The sequence below is a fragment of the Erythrolamprus reginae genome, chromosome 1, assembly GCF_031021105.1.
Source record: "Erythrolamprus reginae isolate rEryReg1 chromosome 1, rEryReg1.hap1, whole genome shotgun sequence".
Classification (NCBI taxonomy): domain Eukaryota; kingdom Metazoa; phylum Chordata; class Lepidosauria; order Squamata; family Dipsadidae; genus Erythrolamprus; species Erythrolamprus reginae.
The window spans coordinates 167,988,834-168,009,041 of NC_091950.1; the positions used below are offsets into that span (position 1 = coordinate 167,988,834).

Here is a 20,208-nt window from a genome sequence, read left to right on the forward strand (position 1 = left end):
ATTCTTTCTAAGAGATTGAAAGGGTAGTGGGAGAGAGAGAGAGAAAAAATCAAAGATATCATTTGTTTTTGTGTTTGTTTTTCTTTTTATCAGTATTAGGGAGTGTAAATATCTGTTGTTCTAAGCACCCAGGATTACAGTTAAGATCAATATAATATGTAGGAATTTTTAATACTAAATTTACTTTGTGCCAATTTAATCCAATTTACTTTTGTACCATTGTATCCTTTGTACCAAGCATACTGTAGATTTTTAAAACATATATTTATTCCTTTTTATATTATTTTATAATATTAATATAAAATAAAAGTAGCACATTATATTATTTGAGTACTGTTGTCTTGACTGATAATTATTAATACTGTTTAAACTAAATTGAATCTGTAAAGATAAATACCTGGACTACGTTGTTACCTTGCAAAAAATATGTTTGTACTGTATTTTATTATGGTCCCTTTTTGTAGTTCTGTCAAATAATGTTTGTAAATTCTGAACTCTTACTGGGCACATAGTAGCTGAATAGGACATCCATGTCTTCTATTTCTGGTGCTTCACAAACATATTTTATCGGAAAGTGGCACTGAGTCACTTATATATATCATGAAGTTGAAATGCCCATTAAGATTAAAAAGTCTTGTTGAATTAAAAAAAAACCCCGACAATGAGTCTGACTCAGAATCAGACTCGAATGGGGACAATTCAAGACTTTTTAATCTTAATGGGCATTTCCACCTCATTATGTATGCAAGTGACTCAGGGTTGATTTGAGCATTAGTGTACAAGGCTCTTTGAATATTGCCTTGGCCTGAAGTCTATCTGAGTCAAGCAGTTTCAATGCAGTGGTGGGATTCAAATTGTGGGTGTTCCATCACTAGAGGCTTTTAAAAAGAATGAGGGAAGTACACCCTAAAAGAACAGTGCCAGGAACCACTAAACAATGCAGAAAACTTTTTTTTTTTTAAAGTCAACCCCAAAGCAAACACAGCAGCTGAGAGAGGAACTAAGAGTAGCTGCTCAGCCTAATTGAAAACTTGGATGTACTGCCAAAAGCCATTAACCATTCCAACTCTATCATTCTATGTTCTCTATGTTCTAAATTGGGTGCTTCAAAGCAGAGGCAATACAGCTGGCTAGACCACGCATGGATTAAATATGTGGCCTATATGATCAAGCTACATAATTGTCCGCTCCTATATCTTTTCCCCCAAGGAGAAACAAGAAGTACCAATACTGCAGCAGCTATAAAAGGTCTTGGGAAACTCCAGGGAATATCACATAAGTGTTACTTAATACTCTTTATAATGAAAATGTTTGTAATCTTGTCCTTCTTCCTGAAGGGAAGAGGTTAATCCCATCCCCAGATGGGTGATTGATGGGTTTCCCTTCCCTAATCCTTTCAGTTTCTGTTGTTTAATGACTTGATTCAGCATATATCGGCTGCATTCTAGCTTCAACTGTTAAGTGGAGCTATTAACTGAAAGAAGAAAAAATAAAACCACTCTTCTGCACTTTATTTTTAACTGGTTCTCCAAACTGCATAAGCAATTTACTAACTGTTCAGAGAAGAGAATAGGTTGAATCCCACCTGTGGTTCAATGATTTTGTACATTTTATATGAGAGGTGGGTAATTACGGGCCCTTTTATGGCTTCTGGACTTCAACTCCCAGAATTACTGAGTCATCATGGATGGCTCAGGAATTCTTGGATTTGAAGTCCACAAGTAATAAAAGGACCATAGTTCCCCACACCTGTAATGGTCAGTTTAAGAATGCCAATCTGTTCTTCAAGACACATTTTTGGTAGTCCGTCAGATTCCATTGGAAAACTTGACCTGCGTCAGTTGTTGAAGAGTTTAATTACTGTTATGATGTAAATAGAGGGGGTCTTTGCCAGAAGAAGTCTTTGAAAGTGTGCTTGATTTTGTTTTGATAGGCACCCAGTTCTGCACCATATGTCTTAGGATATGAAATTATTATATCTTACTTAAATGTGATTTTGATACAAATGGTTTAGAAATAGTATTAAAAACAATATCTGGCAAAGAAAGCTATTGTGTTGCTATTACTCAGGTGGAACATACAAGGTTATTTTGTGTATTAAACTTTTAGGGATGGCTTAGTTTCACAAATAATAGCTACGAGCACCAGATTCCTTGAGCTGGAAACATTTGGAAACATTAAACAGGACCATATCTTAGTTAAGCTTAGGGAATAAATGTGTCTCTTGCATTTTCCCATTTATGAAGGATTTTTACAGGGTTATGAGCACATCAAATTCACTTTCCCTCTATATGATCTGAAGTTAGTGATAACAATCCAAAACAACTGACTGTAGTTATCATTATGAAGTCTTCAGTGGCCTTTAAGGGGGAAAAGAGAATTACAGTGAACCCTCGATCATCGCGAGGGTTCCGTTCCAGGACCCCAAGCGATGATCGATTTTTCGCGAAGTAGCGGTGCGGAAGTAAAAACACCATCCGCGCGTGCGCAGATGGTGTTTTTACTTCCACCGCCGCCCGCCCTTCACCCACCGTTGCCAGCTCCGCTTCCCAAGCCTGCTAATGAAATCCAACCCACGGCGGCCCTTTCCCTCTCCAGGCTGCGGGCGGGGTCCGGAGAACAATGCCTGGCGCCACGCTCCCGGCTGGGATTTTTTCCCCCATTTCCCCTCGGATGGAATTTCAGACCCTCCGCCGGTTGGATTTCATTAGCAGGCTCGATAGCAAGTTCTTCCTCCCTTTAGAAAGCCCCGCAGCCTCCTCCGCCCGGCGGGAGGAGGGAAAAGGCCGCCAGCGAGGACCCGCAAAGCCGCCGCCGCAGCGAGGCCGAGCTGCCCGCTCCCACGGCACGGGCTCCCAACACAGCGCCGCTCAGCCCGGCCTCGGCGACGCCTCCGCGGATCCACCAGCCCAGCCGAGCGACGCCTCTCTGGTCTGGGCGAAGGCAGTGGGCAGTCCCCGCCGCAGCAGTCCCCGCGGGCACCGCGCGCCAAGGGCCGGCCAGGCCGCCGGCCAACAAAGGGGCTCCCTCGCCTCCCTCGTTCGGGCAGGTTTACAAAGGCAGCGCGGCAACTTGGAGCCCGGCGCGCCCCGCAGCCCCCGCCACGCCTCGCCCGCCCCCGCCTGGCCGGCGCTCCGGCTACCCCCGGCTGAGGAAGAACCGAGTAGCCCCCGCCCTCCCCCGCCCGGCTCCCTTCAGCCCCCCGGGGTCAAGCGGGCGGGGGGCGGCCGGGACCTCGCCTGTCTCCGCCGCCAGCATCGCCCCCCCGGCGGGCCGGCCTCCCCCGCCCGCCTCTGCTGCAGCCGCCACCGCCTCCCCGACTGGCACAAAAGGGCCCCGCCCGCCCCGCCCCGAAGCTTACCTTGCGGCGGGATTCCCTCGGCCCCCTTTGGCCCCGTCGCCTCCTCCCCGCCTGCCTTTCCTCGCCAAGCGCACGAAAAAAAGAGAGAAGGCTTCTACCAGAAGCCGGGTGATGGCGGAGGAGCTCCGAAAGCTGGCTAGCGGCTTTTTCCCCGCAAGAGATCCTTCATGCCCCTGCCTGCCGTCCCCGGCTTCTGGTAGAAGCCTTCTCTCTTTTTTTTCGTGCGCTTGGCGAGGAAAGGCAGGCGGGGAGGAGGCGACGGGGCCAAAGGGGGCCGAGGGAAGCTCGGCTGCGGTCGAGAGAGGAACGGCTTGGGCTCGCCGCAAGAAAAAAAAGAGACAGGCTTTTAGTTTTGGCTGCGGGGAGAGAAGTAGGACTTTCCTAACTCCCTCCCCCCGCAGCCAAAACTCAAAGCCTGTCTCTTTTTTTCTTGCGGCGAGCCCAAGTCGTTCCTCTCTCGACCGCAGCCGAGCTTCCCTCGGCCCCCTTTGGCCCCGTCGCCTCCTCCCCGCCTGCCTTTCCTCGCCAAGCGCACGAAAAAAAAGAGAGAAGGCTTCTACCAGAAGCCGGGGACGGCGGGCAGGGGCATGAAGGATCTCTTGCGGGGGAAAAGCCGCTAGCCAGCTTTCGGAGCTCCTCCGCCATCACCCGGCTTCTGGTAGAAGCCTTCTCTCTTTTTTTTCGTGCGCTTGGCGAGGAAAGGCAGGCGGGGAGGAGGCGACGTGGCCAAAGGGGGCCGAGGGAAGCTCGGCTGCGGTCGAGAGAGAAACGGCTTGGGCTCGCCGCAAGAAAAAAAAGAGACAGGCTTTTAGTTTTGGCTGCGGGGGGAGGGAATCCCGCCGCAAGGTAAGCTTCGGGGCGGGGCGGGCGGGGCCCTTTTGTGCCAGTCGGGGAGGCGGTGGCGGCTGCAGCAGAGGCGGGCGGGGGAGGCCGGCCCGCCGGAGGGGCGATGCGGGCGGCGGAGACAGGCGAGGTCCCGACCGCCCCCCCGCCCACTTGGCCCCAGACCGGTGCAGCAGGAAAGGGACGGAGAAGGCTCACTGGCAGCCCTTGCCCATCGCCGCGCCTTCGCTTCCCCCCCTCCCCCGCTGGATCCGGCAGCGTGCTGAGGGGAATTGCCGCGGACTGGAGGCAGTGAGGCAGACCGGCTCCGAGGCGAGCGGCCGGAGCTGCGCCCTCCTTCGCCCGCCAGGTGAGGCGAAGGCGAGGGGCGCGCGGCTGCAGCGAGGAACCGAAGATCCCGGCGGGGAAGACCCAGGGAAGGTTCCTTCGTCCGCCTAGCAGCTGATCTGCTCGGCAGCGCAGCACCAGCGAGGAGCCGAAGATCTTCGGCTCCTCGCTGCTGCTGCGCTGCTGAGCAGATCAGCTGCTAGGCGGCCGCTCGAGAGCAAGAGGGGGAGAGATAGAGAAAGAGAGAGAAGGAAAGAAAGAGATGAGAGAGGGAGGAAGAGAGTGTGAGAGAGGAAGAAGCAACATAGAGAAAGAGGGGGAAGACCCAGGGAAGCCTCTGCCCGGCGGGGAAACTCCACCATCTACGCATGCGTGGAAGGGCACGCATGCGCAGATGGTGGAGTTTACTTCCGGGTTGAAAACTCGCGAAATAGCCCTTTCGCGATACTTGAGGACGCGAAACTCGAGGGTTCACTGTATACTGTAATAGGATTTTCCTTACTGTTATTTATATATATTTTTACATTAACTAAGGTTAACCTATTTTAAATAATTTGTGTTTCATGCTATGCAGCTGGAGTTGATAATTATTTTGCAACTTTGTACTCTTATAACTTCTGTTTCTGGCTAATTGCTAATATTGCTTGATATCTATCTACCACTAAGATGATTCTTTTTTGTTGCATTAAAGTTGCAGAGTCATTACTGCAGCCTGATGCGGTCTATTTTTCTGATTTCTACAACTATTCCATTTGGGGGGGAAATTACCTAGTTTTCTTAATCTTAGAATTAATGCGACTTACTATATTTATTGTTGGTGTATTCTAGAGTAAATAGATTGTTGCCAATGGGCATTACAAAACTATATCTAAACAAGCGAGAACACTTAGCAACATGGCTAACATTGTTTTTATGTTGCTGAAACTGAATCTGTTTGTGATGAAAAAAATGCAGTGAGACTGATTCGCTTCTTTGCCAGTAAATTAACAGAATGATAAATTGTTTTACAAAGAGCAATGCTGAAGGGCATATTAAGAAATGCATGAAACTTGTTGAAAGGAAATAGTTTGATGGCTAGCAAGCAAGATAATATTTATCTTACACTTTTCTGCTATATGGTTATTGTTTTTTTGAACCTATAGGAAAATGACTAGAGTATTCAGAAAGCGAAGTAAAGTTAATTGTAAAGTCAATTGGATTCCTGCCAGCTTCTACAATCCCTAAATGAATATGTCAGAGGCAATGTTGTTTTGGAAATAAGTGATAATAAAATTAATCTTTGTATCCAAGTACCACTGTCTGTTAATTTTGAATTAAACGTTATCTAATTGTGAAACAGATTCACAGCAATTGGCTGTGAAACTTTAAAATACCTATTTCTGCACCTTTCTGCATTTCATGCTTCTCTGCATAAAGATATACATCGTATATGTGGTTTGAAAGCAGGATAGAATAAAAAATAGAGCATTTATCTTTTCCATTAGGATAAGTCAAACCTGATTTAAAAATATACAAAGAGAATGTATATTCTTTGCACTACCATGGATACTCAAGAGTAGCTTGACTTAATGGTAAAATACCCTTTAGTTATTTGTTGTTTATAACTGTTCTTCAACTATTGCCTTGAACCCCTGATCCCTATTTTCCTTCTTGTTCATAAAACAAAGATTCCCACCTCCCCTAAAATTCTGGTTAGTCATTCATTTGTATCCTAGCATCAGGATGTGGCAGTGCAGTAGACCATGAGGCAACTCAGAAAGGAGATATGATTATTTTAGATGTGATGCAGTGACATGCTTACTGACTAAAGGGGATTACTGCATCGGAATGCTTGGATAGAGATGTAGAGGATGTTAGCAAGGAAGAATCCTACAGATATTCTAGTCCAGTGATGGTGAACCATTTTTTTGGTTCTTGTGCCAAAAAGGCACATCCATTCCCTCCCCTCATGCATTCATATCCCCTGTGCTGCCCCTGTGCATGCGTGCACAACCCTGCTACCACACATGCACACAGGCCTCAGTGAAGCTTGGGCTTGGGTTTGCCCAGGTTTGCCTGGTGCACCAGTTGTGGACCTATTTGGACAGGGAGTCATTGCTCACAATCACTCATGCCCTCATCACCTCGAGGTTCGATTACTGCAACGCTCTCTATATGGGGCTACCTTTGAAAAGTGTTCGGAAACTCCAGATCATACAAAACGCGGCCGCGAGAGCCATCGTGGGGCTTCCCAGATTTGCCCACGTATCTACAACACTCCGTGGCCTGCATTGGCTGCTGATCAGTTTCCGGTCACAATTCAAAGTGTTGGTCATGACCTTTAAAGCCCTACATGGCATTGGACCAGAGTACCTCCGGAACGGCCTGCTACCGCACGAATCCCAGCGGCCGATAAGGTCCCACAGAGTGGGCCTTCTCCAGATCCCGTCGACTAAACAATGTCGTCTGGCGGGCCCCAGGGGAAGAGTCTTCTCTGTGGTGGCCCCAGCCCTCTGGAATCAACTCCCCCCAGAGATTAGAACTGCTCCCACCCTCCTTGTCTTCCGTAAACTACTTAAGACCCACCTATACCGCCAGGCATGGGGGATTTGAGACATCTTTCCCCCAGGCTTATTATAATTTATGTTTGGTATGTATGTGCTGTTTCGTTTTTAATTATGATAGGGTTTTTAGTTTTTTAATATTAGATTTGTGCCATTATAATATTGTTTTTAACGTTGTTGTGAGCCGCCCCGAGTCTTCAGAGAGGGACGGCATACAAATCTAATAAATTATTATTATTATTATTATTAAATGGGCAAATTGGAAATTCTGAAAAATGAACTTCCAGTTTGTCCATTGTGCTGTTTTTAACACTCCAGAGGGTTCAGGGAAGCCTCCTGAAGCCCTGGAGTGTGAAAAACAGGACAGTGGGCAGACTGTAAGTCCATTTTTATGAACTTCTGGTTTGCCTGCTGGACTGTTTTTTTGCACTCAGGGGTTTCAGGGAGGGCAAAATGGCCTTCCCCAAGGCTGAAAATCAGCTAGTGGACATAGGGCAACACCTTGCATGCCCTCTGATATGGATCGTGTGCCACGGGTGACACATGTGCCATAGGTTTGCCATCACTGTTCTAGTTAATGATCAGTGGTATCTTTTGAGGAAATAAGAGAGCCCCATGTCGAAAGCTGGCAGAGATGGAGCAGCAACATTCATAATCAAGGCAGCAATTTATCAAAAAGGAAAACAATGAGACAAGAGGTCAAGATTACAGGCAGGTTCATGGGAAAGAATTGTGATGAATGGTATCCTGAACTGTAGATCTAATAAAACAATTTCTTCATAACAATAGGTACTGTGATTTTGGTCAGAATATTTAAAACCCAAAAAACCCAACCAATTAATTAAAGCAGATAACTGAAATATAATGTAAGAAGTTTCATTTCTTCTGATTGTTGCACTATTTTTAGCTTGAACTCAGATGTACCTTTGGTTGCTGTGCTGAGAATCTGCCCATAGTAATGCATTTGAATTCAGAAACACCCAGTGATTTAAAGCAATAAACTACACAATTTCTTTTTCCTTTTATGTTTTTTCCCCCTCTTAAGTGACTAGACCTGCGGAAAAGAAACTTTGCCTTTCTCCTGTTCCTCCTTCTTCTCAACTGTGTAGCATTCCATGTCCTCCTGATTGTGTGGTTTCTTCCTGGTCAGCATGGGGCCCTTGCGTTCATGAAGTCTGCCAAGAAATTCAAGGAAGAAAAGGTGAATTTGAATATAAGTTTCAACATAATGTAGGGTATTTCTTCAACCTGATGTTCTGCAGATATACTGGATAATATTTCCTTTTAGTTTACCCTGATACGTTTGACTTTTTATTCCCTTTATAAAGTGTGCTTCTTTACCGTGTGTTCTAGTTTTTAGCAAACCATAGTTATTTTGCAAATCAGAATTCTAATCAATGATTAAATTTAGCCTATTTGGGTGTTTAACCTACCCTATTTTTTGTTTCATAAGAAAGCAGTCCAAGACTGCACTCACTAACTATCCAGTCCCCTCTACTCTCTGTATAGCTCTGCTATTTAAAAATTAGGATTTTGTGTGCAATGCCTACTGTTGGCTTGTCTCGGTTAGCTATGCTATGAAACCTTTGACAATACCGAGCAGAGAATTTTAATACAGCGTGGATGTGTGATAAAGCCAAGACACAGACTTAGTTAAATAAGTATTATTTACATATAAACAAAATATAAACAATCCAGAATATGCACGTAGCAAATACAGAACAATACAGAATATAGATAACAAGCACAAAGCTAAAATATATAGATAAAGCATGGAGCTTATACAATACAGATAAAGCACGAAGCATATACAAGCAGAGAGCTTGGACACGACTCCCCCGTCTCAGGCAAATATAAAGTAACGAGGAAGTGATGGGGCACCATCATGAGCTTTTATAGCTTCAGTGGCCACATAGCCTTGAACATTTACTCTGCAATTAAATGTTAACTCTTTGAGTGCACATTAACCCTTTAAGTGACAGTACAGTTTTACAGTAGCAACTGTAATATTTAAAGTGACAGTACAAGTTTGGTACAGTTTATAATATGCAGTTTACAATGGCAAACCCTAACACACACGTACTCCTGTACTAACACCTACTCATACATGTATTAAATGTGTGTACTCAAAGTGGACAATAGGGTGGATATGACATCAGATGGCAAGCCCCATTCCTTTTGAAGGCATGAAATTTTGATGCAATACAAAAGGGGTGGTAATTAGTTCATATTACTATGTTCCCCTGAATCTTACCTCTTTGACTTTTTTCTTTAAACACCACTGCCTCAGAGGTTCACTAGAACATGGTGACCCCAAAGTCATGAAATGAATCCAGAAAGCATATAGCAATAGCAATAGCATTTAGGCTTATATACTACTTCATAGTGCTTTTACAGCCCTCTCTAAGCAGTTTACAGAATCAGCATATTGCCCCCAACAATCTGGGTCCCCATTTTACCCACCTTGGAAGGATGGAAGGCTGAGTCAACCTTGAGCCGGTGGTGATATTTAAACTGCTGAACTACAGCTAACTTTTAGCTGAAATAGCCGGCAGTGCTTCACTCTAACCACTGAGCCACCCTGGCTCTATGAGAATGAGTTTCTCATTAAAACTAATGTAGTGACAGAAGAGAATATTTGTTCTTCAGAGTTCAACTGTGGGGTCGTTGGTGCTCTCTGATCTTGGTAGTTTTTCTTACAGATGTTTCATTACCCAGCTTGGTAACATTATCAGTGCTAGAGGAGAACTCCACTATCTTCTAGCACTGATGATGTTATCTAGTTTGGTAATGTGCTTTATGTCAAATTCTGATTTGCACATGATTATTGAAGGATTCATGCATATAAAATTCCTTTCCATTTATTCATTCATTTATTTATGTTATTTATTAATTGGATTTGGATGCCGCCCCTCTCCACTCCTTATTTAACTAATGTGGATTTTTTTTAAAAAAAATATTTCTTTAAGCATCAAATGGGAGTGATTATGCCTGTACTCTAATTCCTCCAATGGTATACACTTGCATAAAGTAGACCTAGAAACCAGTAAAATTATAAGTGGGAGTAAGATTGTTCAGCCATACATTTCCCCAGGAGTTGAATGTTATATGAAAAGAGCTATATTATGTATAGTTTGTTATTGAGAAAGTTAAATAGCCTTTTTCATAACAATGAAAATATGTAGACATAATGGAGAAGCAGTCATGTTCGCCAGCGAGTCTATCCTTCTTCCCACATTCTCTCAATACAAATGTGGCATGTGTTAATTCTTACATCAGAAATAGCAAAGGAGAATCAGGAAGTGAGAAAAATACATAATCTGTCTTCTTTTTTAAAGTGCACAAGCATGATTTTATCTTCTTTAGGATGTGCGATGTAACCTGAGAGATTTTTAACAGCACCTTCTTGTCATTTCATTGTAAATATGCACGGCAGCTTAAAAGTTAGCAGAGCTGTCTAGCCAAAGACAATGAGCTAGAACTGTGAGAAAATGTGTTTCTAACTCTATTGTATTTGTTCATGTTCAAGATGGATTGATAGTTGGAAAATATTCAGTATTGTTTTGTCCCTCTGGTTTTAGCTATTTGCCTCCCTCCCCCTCCTTAGGTTTCAAAATGAGGCACAGATACATTGTGGTTGATTCCATTGGTAATTCTGAAAACTGCCCACATTTGATGGAGGCTATTCCGTGTGACAATCCAATATGTTATGACTGGAGCATTTCAGAAGGAAACTGTTACCCTTATAATGGAATATGTGGACAAGGAAACCGTGTGCTGTATGCCCAATGCAAGAACAACAATGGTATGTAGCTCAAAGATGTTTCATTTAAATATATGCTAAACTGTGTGGTCCTTGATGTTCTCTAAACCTGGTTGCTTCCTTGAAGACTTTTAATTTCCATACTAGGTTACACCATCAGGGTTAACATCATCAATACTTCATTAATATTCAATATGTTTTATACTATGTATCTTCTAGAAAGAATGCATGATATACATCTTAAGCTCGAATGTGGATTTTACTAAAATTTGTGGCTTTATATTGCACTACACTTTGTCTTGTGCAAGCAGGTTGCTTAATAATTTAATCAGTTCTTTCTAGCACATCAGTCTACCTTCTTTGTGGACTTCCACAAAACCTTAATTGCCTCAGTATAAGAAAAAGAGAGATCCCCACAGTGAAAATTTCAGGGCTAAAGGCCTAGTTTTCAGTAGGTTGCCGCAAGGATTTAGCTCCACATGTGTAAATGATAGTTATATTGGCCTAAGGCAGGAGGTTTTGGGGGAGATTGGATGCTACTGGGTTGCAAGTACAGTAGAATTTGTGCAGTGGGGAAAAAAGCATGCTGGAGATAAAATCCTTGATTGTATTTGTGTAAACAAAGACACATAAGGTAGCACAATACCGAGGAAAGAAAGTTACTGTTACTGAATGCATTGCAATACAATGCCAAGGCACCTGGGCTTCATTGGATTGGGAAAGAAAAGCAAATAATATCAATTTGTGGCTCCAGTTTATTGTGGCCAGTCTTATGGCGTACAACATAAAAGCCTAAAACTTGCTGGACTATATTGTAGGCTACCATAGTCCAGTTTATTGCACCACATTTTAGCAAATGGAGTGGCATTGGGGAAGATGTTGAACTTAGACAGGAGAATATGAGCTGTCTTCCGCCATCCCTTCCCCTGTGAGTAATTTAGAAGGTAGGAAAGAGCTTTTGGTATTAAATGAACAGCCAGCCGATTAATCTGGAATTGCGAGGGGGCAGAGAGGAAAAAACGCAGCTGCCGGCTTGTAGACGGTATGGGGAGATCGTGTGAGATAGTGTGCAATCTCCCCATCGCCCCGGCAACCAGCCAAGACTTCAGCTGGGCCAGGGGGCTGTTGTGGTTAGCTCTGGCCCAGCTCCTGCCCCAAGGACTGTGGATGTGGGGGAGACATCCACATGCTGCAGGCCTGGTTTGCCCCCGGTGGAATCTGAAGATGAAGGCTCCTCTGACCAAGAAGACATGAGTGACAGAGAGGAGGAGAGTGTGGCAGACAGCTCAGAAGGAGATCAATTATCTAGCTCCTCCTTGGATTCAGAACAAGAGTTAATGATACAGCCACGCATGCGGAGAGCGATGCCTAGGCAACAACAACTGAGAGATTATTATCAAAGAAAATGAGCCCACCTGTGGTTGGGTGGGGCTGTGGTAATTAGTGAGGCTGCTATAAATAGCAGCCTGTGGGTTTGGCCATTGTGGAGGATTATCTGATTGTTGTGTTTCATGACTGTGTTACTGACTTTGACTTTTTGTGTGCTGATTTTTCCCCGCTTTGAAACTAAACCAGAGCAAAGTGTGTTTCACTTTGTGAAAGAAGGACTGTGAATTGCCTCACAGCTGCAAGCTAAGTATCACAGGACTGATAAGGGACTTGTATAAATTACCAGTTTGTTTGGAGACTAGTGCTCTTTGCTATACCAAAAGAGGGCTTGGTTTAAGTGAATTTTCATTATAAAGAACATTGTTTTGAATTTTCAAACGTGTGTGTGTCTGAAATTTGTACCTGTGAATTTTTGGGAGGATTCTACCAGAGAGCCCGACAGAACAGGGGCGGGGCTGCTTGCCTGACAGTAGGCAACACAGCCACTTTTTCCGGGGCTTCGGCTGGTTGCTAGGCAACCAGACAAAGCTGTTTTGACAACCGGGGGTGTGCTCATCGCCCGATAAGGGGCAATCCAGTAACGCTGCCATGCTTCAGCTGGTTGCCTAGGCAACCGGACGAAACTACTTTTGACAGCTAGGGGCATGCTCTGTGAGCCCTATAAATAGGGCTGCGCAGGGGAGGCCTCTTTTTCGCCCCAGCTTTCATTTGAAGAGTGAACACCCGTCCGCCCTCCTCAATTTCGCAGTGTGCTTCTCATGGTTCGCCTTCTCAGGGGCCAAGTAGGAATTTTTTACGGTCTCAACATTTATTGCGGCCTACCCTACTTCACACTGGAGAGTGTGAAGTAGGGTAGGTTGAAGTAGGGTAGGTTGGAGATTGGTTAGGGGATGCGACACGCTTTAGTTTCAATCTGATTACAATTAGCTTATCCTTTTGGTCACTGGGGTTTGGCAGGTAAGGGGCGGAAAGAGGTAGCAGTAGCAACTGTGCATTCTCCTTTAGGGCATCTTTTGGAAGATGATGGGTGGCCCTTCACCAGGAACTCCAGGCGGCGACCTGCCTGAGCATTTGGAGGGGGGATGCCCTTGGGACTTACCTGACCCTTTCCTCAGATGGGGATGGGACGGTGAACCCTTCCTACATGCCTTGTGGGTGTGGCCTAGAACATGGTGATGGGTTTGACCCCTCACCTTGATCGGCAAGGAGCTACGCCCATAGTTGCCCAGGAATGTTAATATCAGGAATTTCCACCCCGTTTTATGATTGGCCTCTGCATTTCCTGATTATTAGTTTATAATCAGCTATTTAATATGTTTAAAAAATAAAGTGACCCGTTTCTTCCAGCTCTTGTGTTCGTGTTTTCATTCTGCCTCCATCGCAATAGCTATTGACAGCTACTGGCAGGAAATTCCATAGTCTAAATATGAGCTGTGAGAAAAACACTTCAAACTGTCTGAAAAACCATTTCATTCTGTTGGTACCTTCTTTGAAAAGTGCAAATAGGAGTGATGTGAAGAACTTTTTAGTTTTACAAAATTCCACCTTTCTCACAATTTCATTTTATAGTTTTCGCTGTTCATTTGTGCTCATTTTGTTGTTTGGAGTTTTAGGAAGAATACACTATAGGGAGGTATAAATACTCCTCCCACCCCCCCAAAAAAGGTCAAATATATTATCTCTGGTGTTGCCCAAGTACTTCCCCACTAACAGAGTTTCAGATTTAGCAGGTTTTAGTAAGACATGTTCCATCTCTTACTAAAGAGTCTAGTAAAAATAATGTTGACATTGTCTCACTGAACACTATAAGACCCATAAATCTGAGAGTGACAATTCTTTTTTAAATAATAATTTTACAATTAAAAATATAAAAAGTAATATAAACTAGAAAAAAAGAAGAGTAAAAAGAATAAATAAAAATGCATCCCTCCATCAAAGCAAGGATAAACAATTTGAGTAATTTATGAGCTTTAAATACAACAAATTATTTCTTCTTCCATATCTCATCTGTTATTTATAAAAAGATCCTTAAAGCCTGGTTGTTTAGTCTTGGTCAGCAAAACTCAGTTAAGGATGACTAGAGATAACAACTATTTTGTATTAATTAGTAAATCAAATTCCAGTGTTTTCCCATTTAATTGTAATGTTTAGTCCTTTCTAATTTTCAGCGAACTTCATGTTGATGTACACTATATTATAATTGTGATTGAAATCCCTTAATTCCCAGTCATTAATCTCACAAGTTGACCACAAAATAACAACACCATAACTCAGTTTCTGAAGGCTACTCAGAAGGTGCAGCTGTCAAAAGTGCAAGTGGACAACCTCACAATCTCTCCTTTTTTGGTGGAGACTTCATCTGCCAGAGTTAATGGTCTGACCACCAGTCTCCGCTGCATTGTCATCCTCCTTTGGGATGCCTAGTTTGCATGTCTCTTCATTAGAAGTATGAGAGTGACAATCCTCTGAATGTAAACAGAATTATCTCTCTGCTTTGTCAGTTATATTTATAATAGAGCATCAAGAGAAAAATATTTTTGTGACAGCGGTGTGATTTCTTTTCAAGAATGTATAACCTTCCTCAAAAAGGTACATCAACATTTGCATTCATTTCTAACTGTAGCCAATGCATGCAGATACAAGATTTACCTCAAGGTTTTATGACTCATTGCTGAATAGTTTGTCACATAATCTGAACTGGGAAAGTGGTTTTAGTGCTCTTTGCAAACTACATTGTATAACAGGAATGGAACAGAGAACAGAAAAGAATAGAATCAAATTCTTTATTTGTGAAGTGTGATGGGACACACAAGGAATTTGTCATTGGTGCATATGCTCTCAGTGTACATAAAAGAAAAAATACATTTATTAAGAATCATGAGGTGCAACACAGAATGGAATGGAATAGAATAGAATAGAATAGAATAGAATACTTTATTTGGCTAAATGTGATTAGAGACGTAATTTGTCTCTGGTGTAGAAGCTCTTAGGGTGCATGCAAGGAAACAGAATATTAGTAATCATAATACCAATAAGAGGGGGTAGTAATGGAGATAAGGATAATAATAATAATACTTTTATCATACAGCATGGATAAATGAACTTGGATACAGCTAATAATAACAACAACAATAATAATAACAACAGAGTTGGAAGGGACCTTGGAGGCCTTCTAGTCCAACCCCCTGCTCAGGCAGGAAAACTTACACTACTTCAGACAAATGGTTATCCAACATCTTCTTAAAAACTTCCAGTGTTGGAGCACTCACAACTTCTGGAGGCAAGCTGTTCCACGGATTAATTGTTCTAACTGTCAGGAAATTTCTGCTTAGGTCTAAGTTACTTCTCTCCTTGTTTAGTTTCCACCCACCTGTTTTGCTGACAGAGGGTGCCAGGAGGCTGTCATAGCCAAAAACTGAGCTCAGGCGCCCATTTTCACTGGCAGAAGGTACTGTGGACCTGTCCTTGCTGTTTCTAGGGTAGCCCCGAGGGCCAGAACCAAGCACCCCACCATCTGAATCCGGCCCACGGGCCTTGACTTTGACAGCCCTGCTTTAATCTGAGAGGAAGTGGAAATAAGTGAATGTGAACATGTCACTAATTTTTTTATCCATTGAAATCTACACTACTAATTTTCTAGTGCTGCCTCTAGGAGAGTAAAAATCTTTTAAATAAACAGTTTGTTTATTTCCCTCTTTTGCCTTTGGTAAGCATCATACTTAAAATGTTTACATGCGCTCTCTCTCTCTCGCTCTCCCCATGCTTCCTTCCCTCCCTGTTTCTTCTTGCAATCTCATTACATTTTTTTTTGAAAAACATAAGGAATGTGATTCATGTTGCCAGCTTCTTATGATATGTAAATGAAAACATTGTGCTAAGTAACATGATATTTACATTGCAGCGTTTCGGACTCAGAGGATGTTTAGCTTCCAGTGCTTTAATAATGAATGAGGCACATTTTCATGTGAAGTTTACTAACGTGTTGCAGCAACTGTTTGCAGGAGAGGCGGAGTAACGACACGGACACAATGAGCTGGATTTAAAACTGGGTCATTTTTATTAAAATAAATTTGCATAATTTATTTAAGCAAATTAGCATAATCACATAATTAGCTAATGACCCTAACTTGGACCTGCAGGGTCAAACAATTGCTTCCGGGGCGGAAAATGACGTATAATAAACTTCCGGGGCAACATATGGGCGTAGCTCCATGCTAATCTAGGTGAGGGACCCCTCCCTCACCTGAGACCATGCCATGCACTTGCATGTGAGAGGTCCCGCTGGCTAACCCCTAAAAGGGGAATTAAATGGGCGGGACCCAAAGACAGGTTCCCCCCAGCTGCTCAGGTCGCCAAAATCACAAGCTTGGAGAGAACCTGTCAATCATCCCCAAAGATGCCCAACGGAGAACATGCAGTTGCTAAACCACCACCCAGTTTTCCGCCCCTAACCTGCCTACCCAAATGACCAAAGGTAAGCCAATCAACCTAAAAAGGGGGCAAGCACCCCTAACCGCTATGTCCGTCACCCCAGTGAGGAATAGGCGAAAAAACGGTCACGGCAAAGGGGCCAGACCTCCAAAAATTCCTATTCGGCCCCATAAGGCGACCCATAATAGCTCACTGTAAGATAGGGAGGGCGGGTGGGTGTCTGCACAAAGCGACGAGTCCGGGCGAACAGGAAGAGCCTCGGGCCTGCACGCCCCTTTATAGGGCAGGCAGGCCCCACCCGGAAACATCATAGATCAGGCCACCCTGGCCAGATCATCGGCCGAGATCTCGCGAAGTCTCGCGAGATCTCGGCCAAATCCAAGATGGCGGCCGCCATGTGCCCCTGTCTCCCCGGGCCTCCAGCAAAAGGCACCGGTGAGTAAAGACCACCAGTGCTATTTCCTTGGTACAGTCTGAACCTATCCCAGAGCTTAATTGTTTTTGATAGAGTGATTATTGTCAGATCACAAGATTGTTTTCTGAAGAGCCTATTCTCCTGCTTTTAATCAAATGAATACTACATGAATGATACTAATCTTATCCTAGCTAAATCAGAAATTTGCAGTATCTTGGTGTAAATATTTCCAAGAAACAAGTGAGACTGATTATCAGACTGGCAAAATTAGTATATGAACTTTGAAGCATTCTCTTCTATTTCTACTTTTCTCTGTTTTCAACAGTGCTGTATTAATCAGAGCTTCATTGACTTTACAGTGCCAGGCATTTAAATCAGAATATGTAAGGAGTTTATTCTGCTAGGATAATAGGATTGCTGTGGACTTCTCCATGTGTTCCAACAAAGCTTTGTTGCTGCAAAAAAACCCCAAAAATCTAAAAACTGGATGTTGGTATTTATAATAGGGGGGAGATTTGATTTCTGTGCAGTTGGATGTTCCTTGGGAATGATAAAAGTTGCACTGAGGAAATTTTGCTGGTATGTATCAAGATACATATGCAGTGAATGTGATCTACACTTATGTATGTATGTAGAAAGTATGTCCAAACCCCCCCCCAAGAATAAAAATAATAAACAATCAGGGCAGTCCTAAAATAAAGTTACAAATATGTAACAAGAAAAAAAAATGTAAAACATTATTCTTTTGGGCTCAGGATAAAATTTTAACATAAAAACCAAAATTAATTCCTAAATTGGATCTTAGCATGGATTGAATGATCCTGGAAACAAAAGTACAGAAAATGGATTTCATATATGCACTGGTCTTTTGGAAGGAAAACTTATTATTAATCAATTGAGTTGTTTTGAACCCCTTTCATAATTTACAAAATAGCCTATATTTTACCTAATAAATATACATTATTTTCTGTTCCTTCCTCTTTTACAACCCGTATCTTGGATGTCCAATATTTTTCAGGAATATTTATAGTAATCTTGTTTGGATAATAAAAATGATACTAAAATCTATATCTATAAAACCTTTCCTACATTTCTTTTATTATCAGTCATTTGTAGCAAATGGACCTATTGGAGTTATTGACACTAATACCAGTGTTGAATGGATTTTATAGCTTGGCTTTTTTCCCTTGGTTCTTATAAAAATATTTTTTGCGGAAATCTTGAAACTTGTGAATGCTCAACTCAAGGACCTAGATAGGCAGTATTATATTAGCCTGTTTCATTTTTACTTTCCTAATGTAAAACATATTACTTTGTAAGTTACGCTAGGTTAAAAGATTAGCCAAACTCACACAATGAGCATCATTAATGAATGGGAATTGTATGCCATATAACTTCATTGTCTTTAGTTTATGTCAGTTGATGGGATTTCTTTTTTTTAATAACCCCCCATACACTCTGAACAAGCTTGACAGGTATTGTCAGCTTGATGTAATTGCATTGTACTGTGTACAATTGTAATGTCATCCATCTCTCCTTTTTTAATAAAAAAAAAAGTCAGACTTATTTTTGATCCTGTTATGTGTACTGTACTTTTAAAAACAGCTGGTAGCTTTTAACTGCTAGAGGAGAGATAGAGTGATAAATTCCTTCTTATGCAAATAGCCATGACCTCAGATTCTGACATTAAGACTCAGCATCTTTGGCTGAGCCTGACATGGTTAAGTGGTTAAGCCTGAAATTGATTCTTAGTTTAAGTCTCTCCATTTCTAGTCCACTTCCTAAATCCTCCTAGCAGTAGCATCAAAAACTGGCGCCCTTCTCTGTTTTTAATTGGCTGTGGTATTCCTGACTGAAACTATATTAGGATATTAGAAATGGGTCAAATTGCAAGTGACCTGCATCTGCCAATCACAGATAACAACCCTGTTGCAGGATCTCACGTCTTCTCGTAAGGCTGCCAACAGCATCGTAATAATATTAAGTGACCCTGGCAAGAATTTTGTGATTCCCTCTGAAACTTGGAAGCCACTTGTCTAACGGCCACATCTCATGAAAAGGAAATACAATATTTTGGTTGTTATGATGGACACATACAACATCTACAATATACTCTCATGCATATGTTTGCATTTCTTTTAAAAATACACAGTTTACTTCTTTTCAAGGTTGCTGTTTTTGCCAGGGAAAGTTGTTGATTGAGACAACATGCGTTTGTGCTAGGGTATCATTTCCTGGTGTGCAAAATGCCTTCAAAAAACTATTCCCATCATTGTGAATAGATGTTATATTTTCAGAGTCAATGTTTATTTTGTTTTCACATACAATTTCAGGAGGGCCTTTGCATCTAATGGCATCCAGGTTTTTTTTTCCCAGGCTTGAAATGTTTCTCAGCCTTCTATTCTGTAATGGAATAGCAGATTTTTATGAAGGCCCAGGCAGACAAGTAATTTCCTTGACATCTTTTGCCCTCAAAACAGTGGTCCTATTATGTACTGCTAAGTTTGAGTTCTAATACAAGTTTCAAATCATGAATCATTCTGGTACCTTTCTTTTTTAATAGATACTTGTTATTATTCTTGATAGTTAGGTAAGAAATGCTGAACATAAGTTTGGATGGATGGTTAGATATTTTATTGCTATCCAAGGTCAGGATTATAAAAAGAAAAACATTTCAATCACAACCAAACAAACATATGAAAGAAACATTAACATTTAAATCTGTCTGATTTTTGCAGCCATTCCTCTCTTCCATCAAGGGTTTTGCAAAAGACTTTTTGATTTTCTTTAAGATCCTTTTAGATATATTTTGGGTTGTGTTTTTTGCTAACTTACCCAAATTTGGAAAGAATACAGAATAAAACCATTATGGACTATTCAAACTTACAACAACACAGAAAAAATGAGTTATGATCACTTTTCACATTTAACAATAGCTGCAGTGACCCTATGGACATGTGATCAAAATTTGCCACAGCGACCAGTTGTCTGGTACACCTCCATATCCCCGACTCACGATTGCTCCTTCACTCCACTGCTCTCTGGCACACCTCTCTAAGCCCCACCAAAATCACTTCTGCATGTCACTGCAGGCAGTTGCCTGGTGCTTCTCCCATGCCCCTCCACCTGTAATCAT

At 42.4% G+C, this 20,208-nt stretch overlaps 1 protein-coding gene across 1 annotated transcript in view; it reads left to right on the forward strand.

Annotated features, from left to right (window-relative positions):
- The window catches only part of THSD7B (thrombospondin type 1 domain containing 7B), a 567,237-nt gene that overhangs the window by 218,920 nt on the left and 328,109 nt on the right, over positions 1 to 20,208 (forward strand). The window contains exons 5-6 of the mRNA XM_070731424.1: positions 8,120 to 8,275; positions 10,682 to 10,879. Of these exons, the coding sequence (XP_070587525.1) occupies positions 8,120 to 8,275; positions 10,682 to 10,879 (354 nt within the window). The remainder of the gene's footprint in view (positions 1 to 8,119; positions 8,276 to 10,681; positions 10,880 to 20,208) is intronic.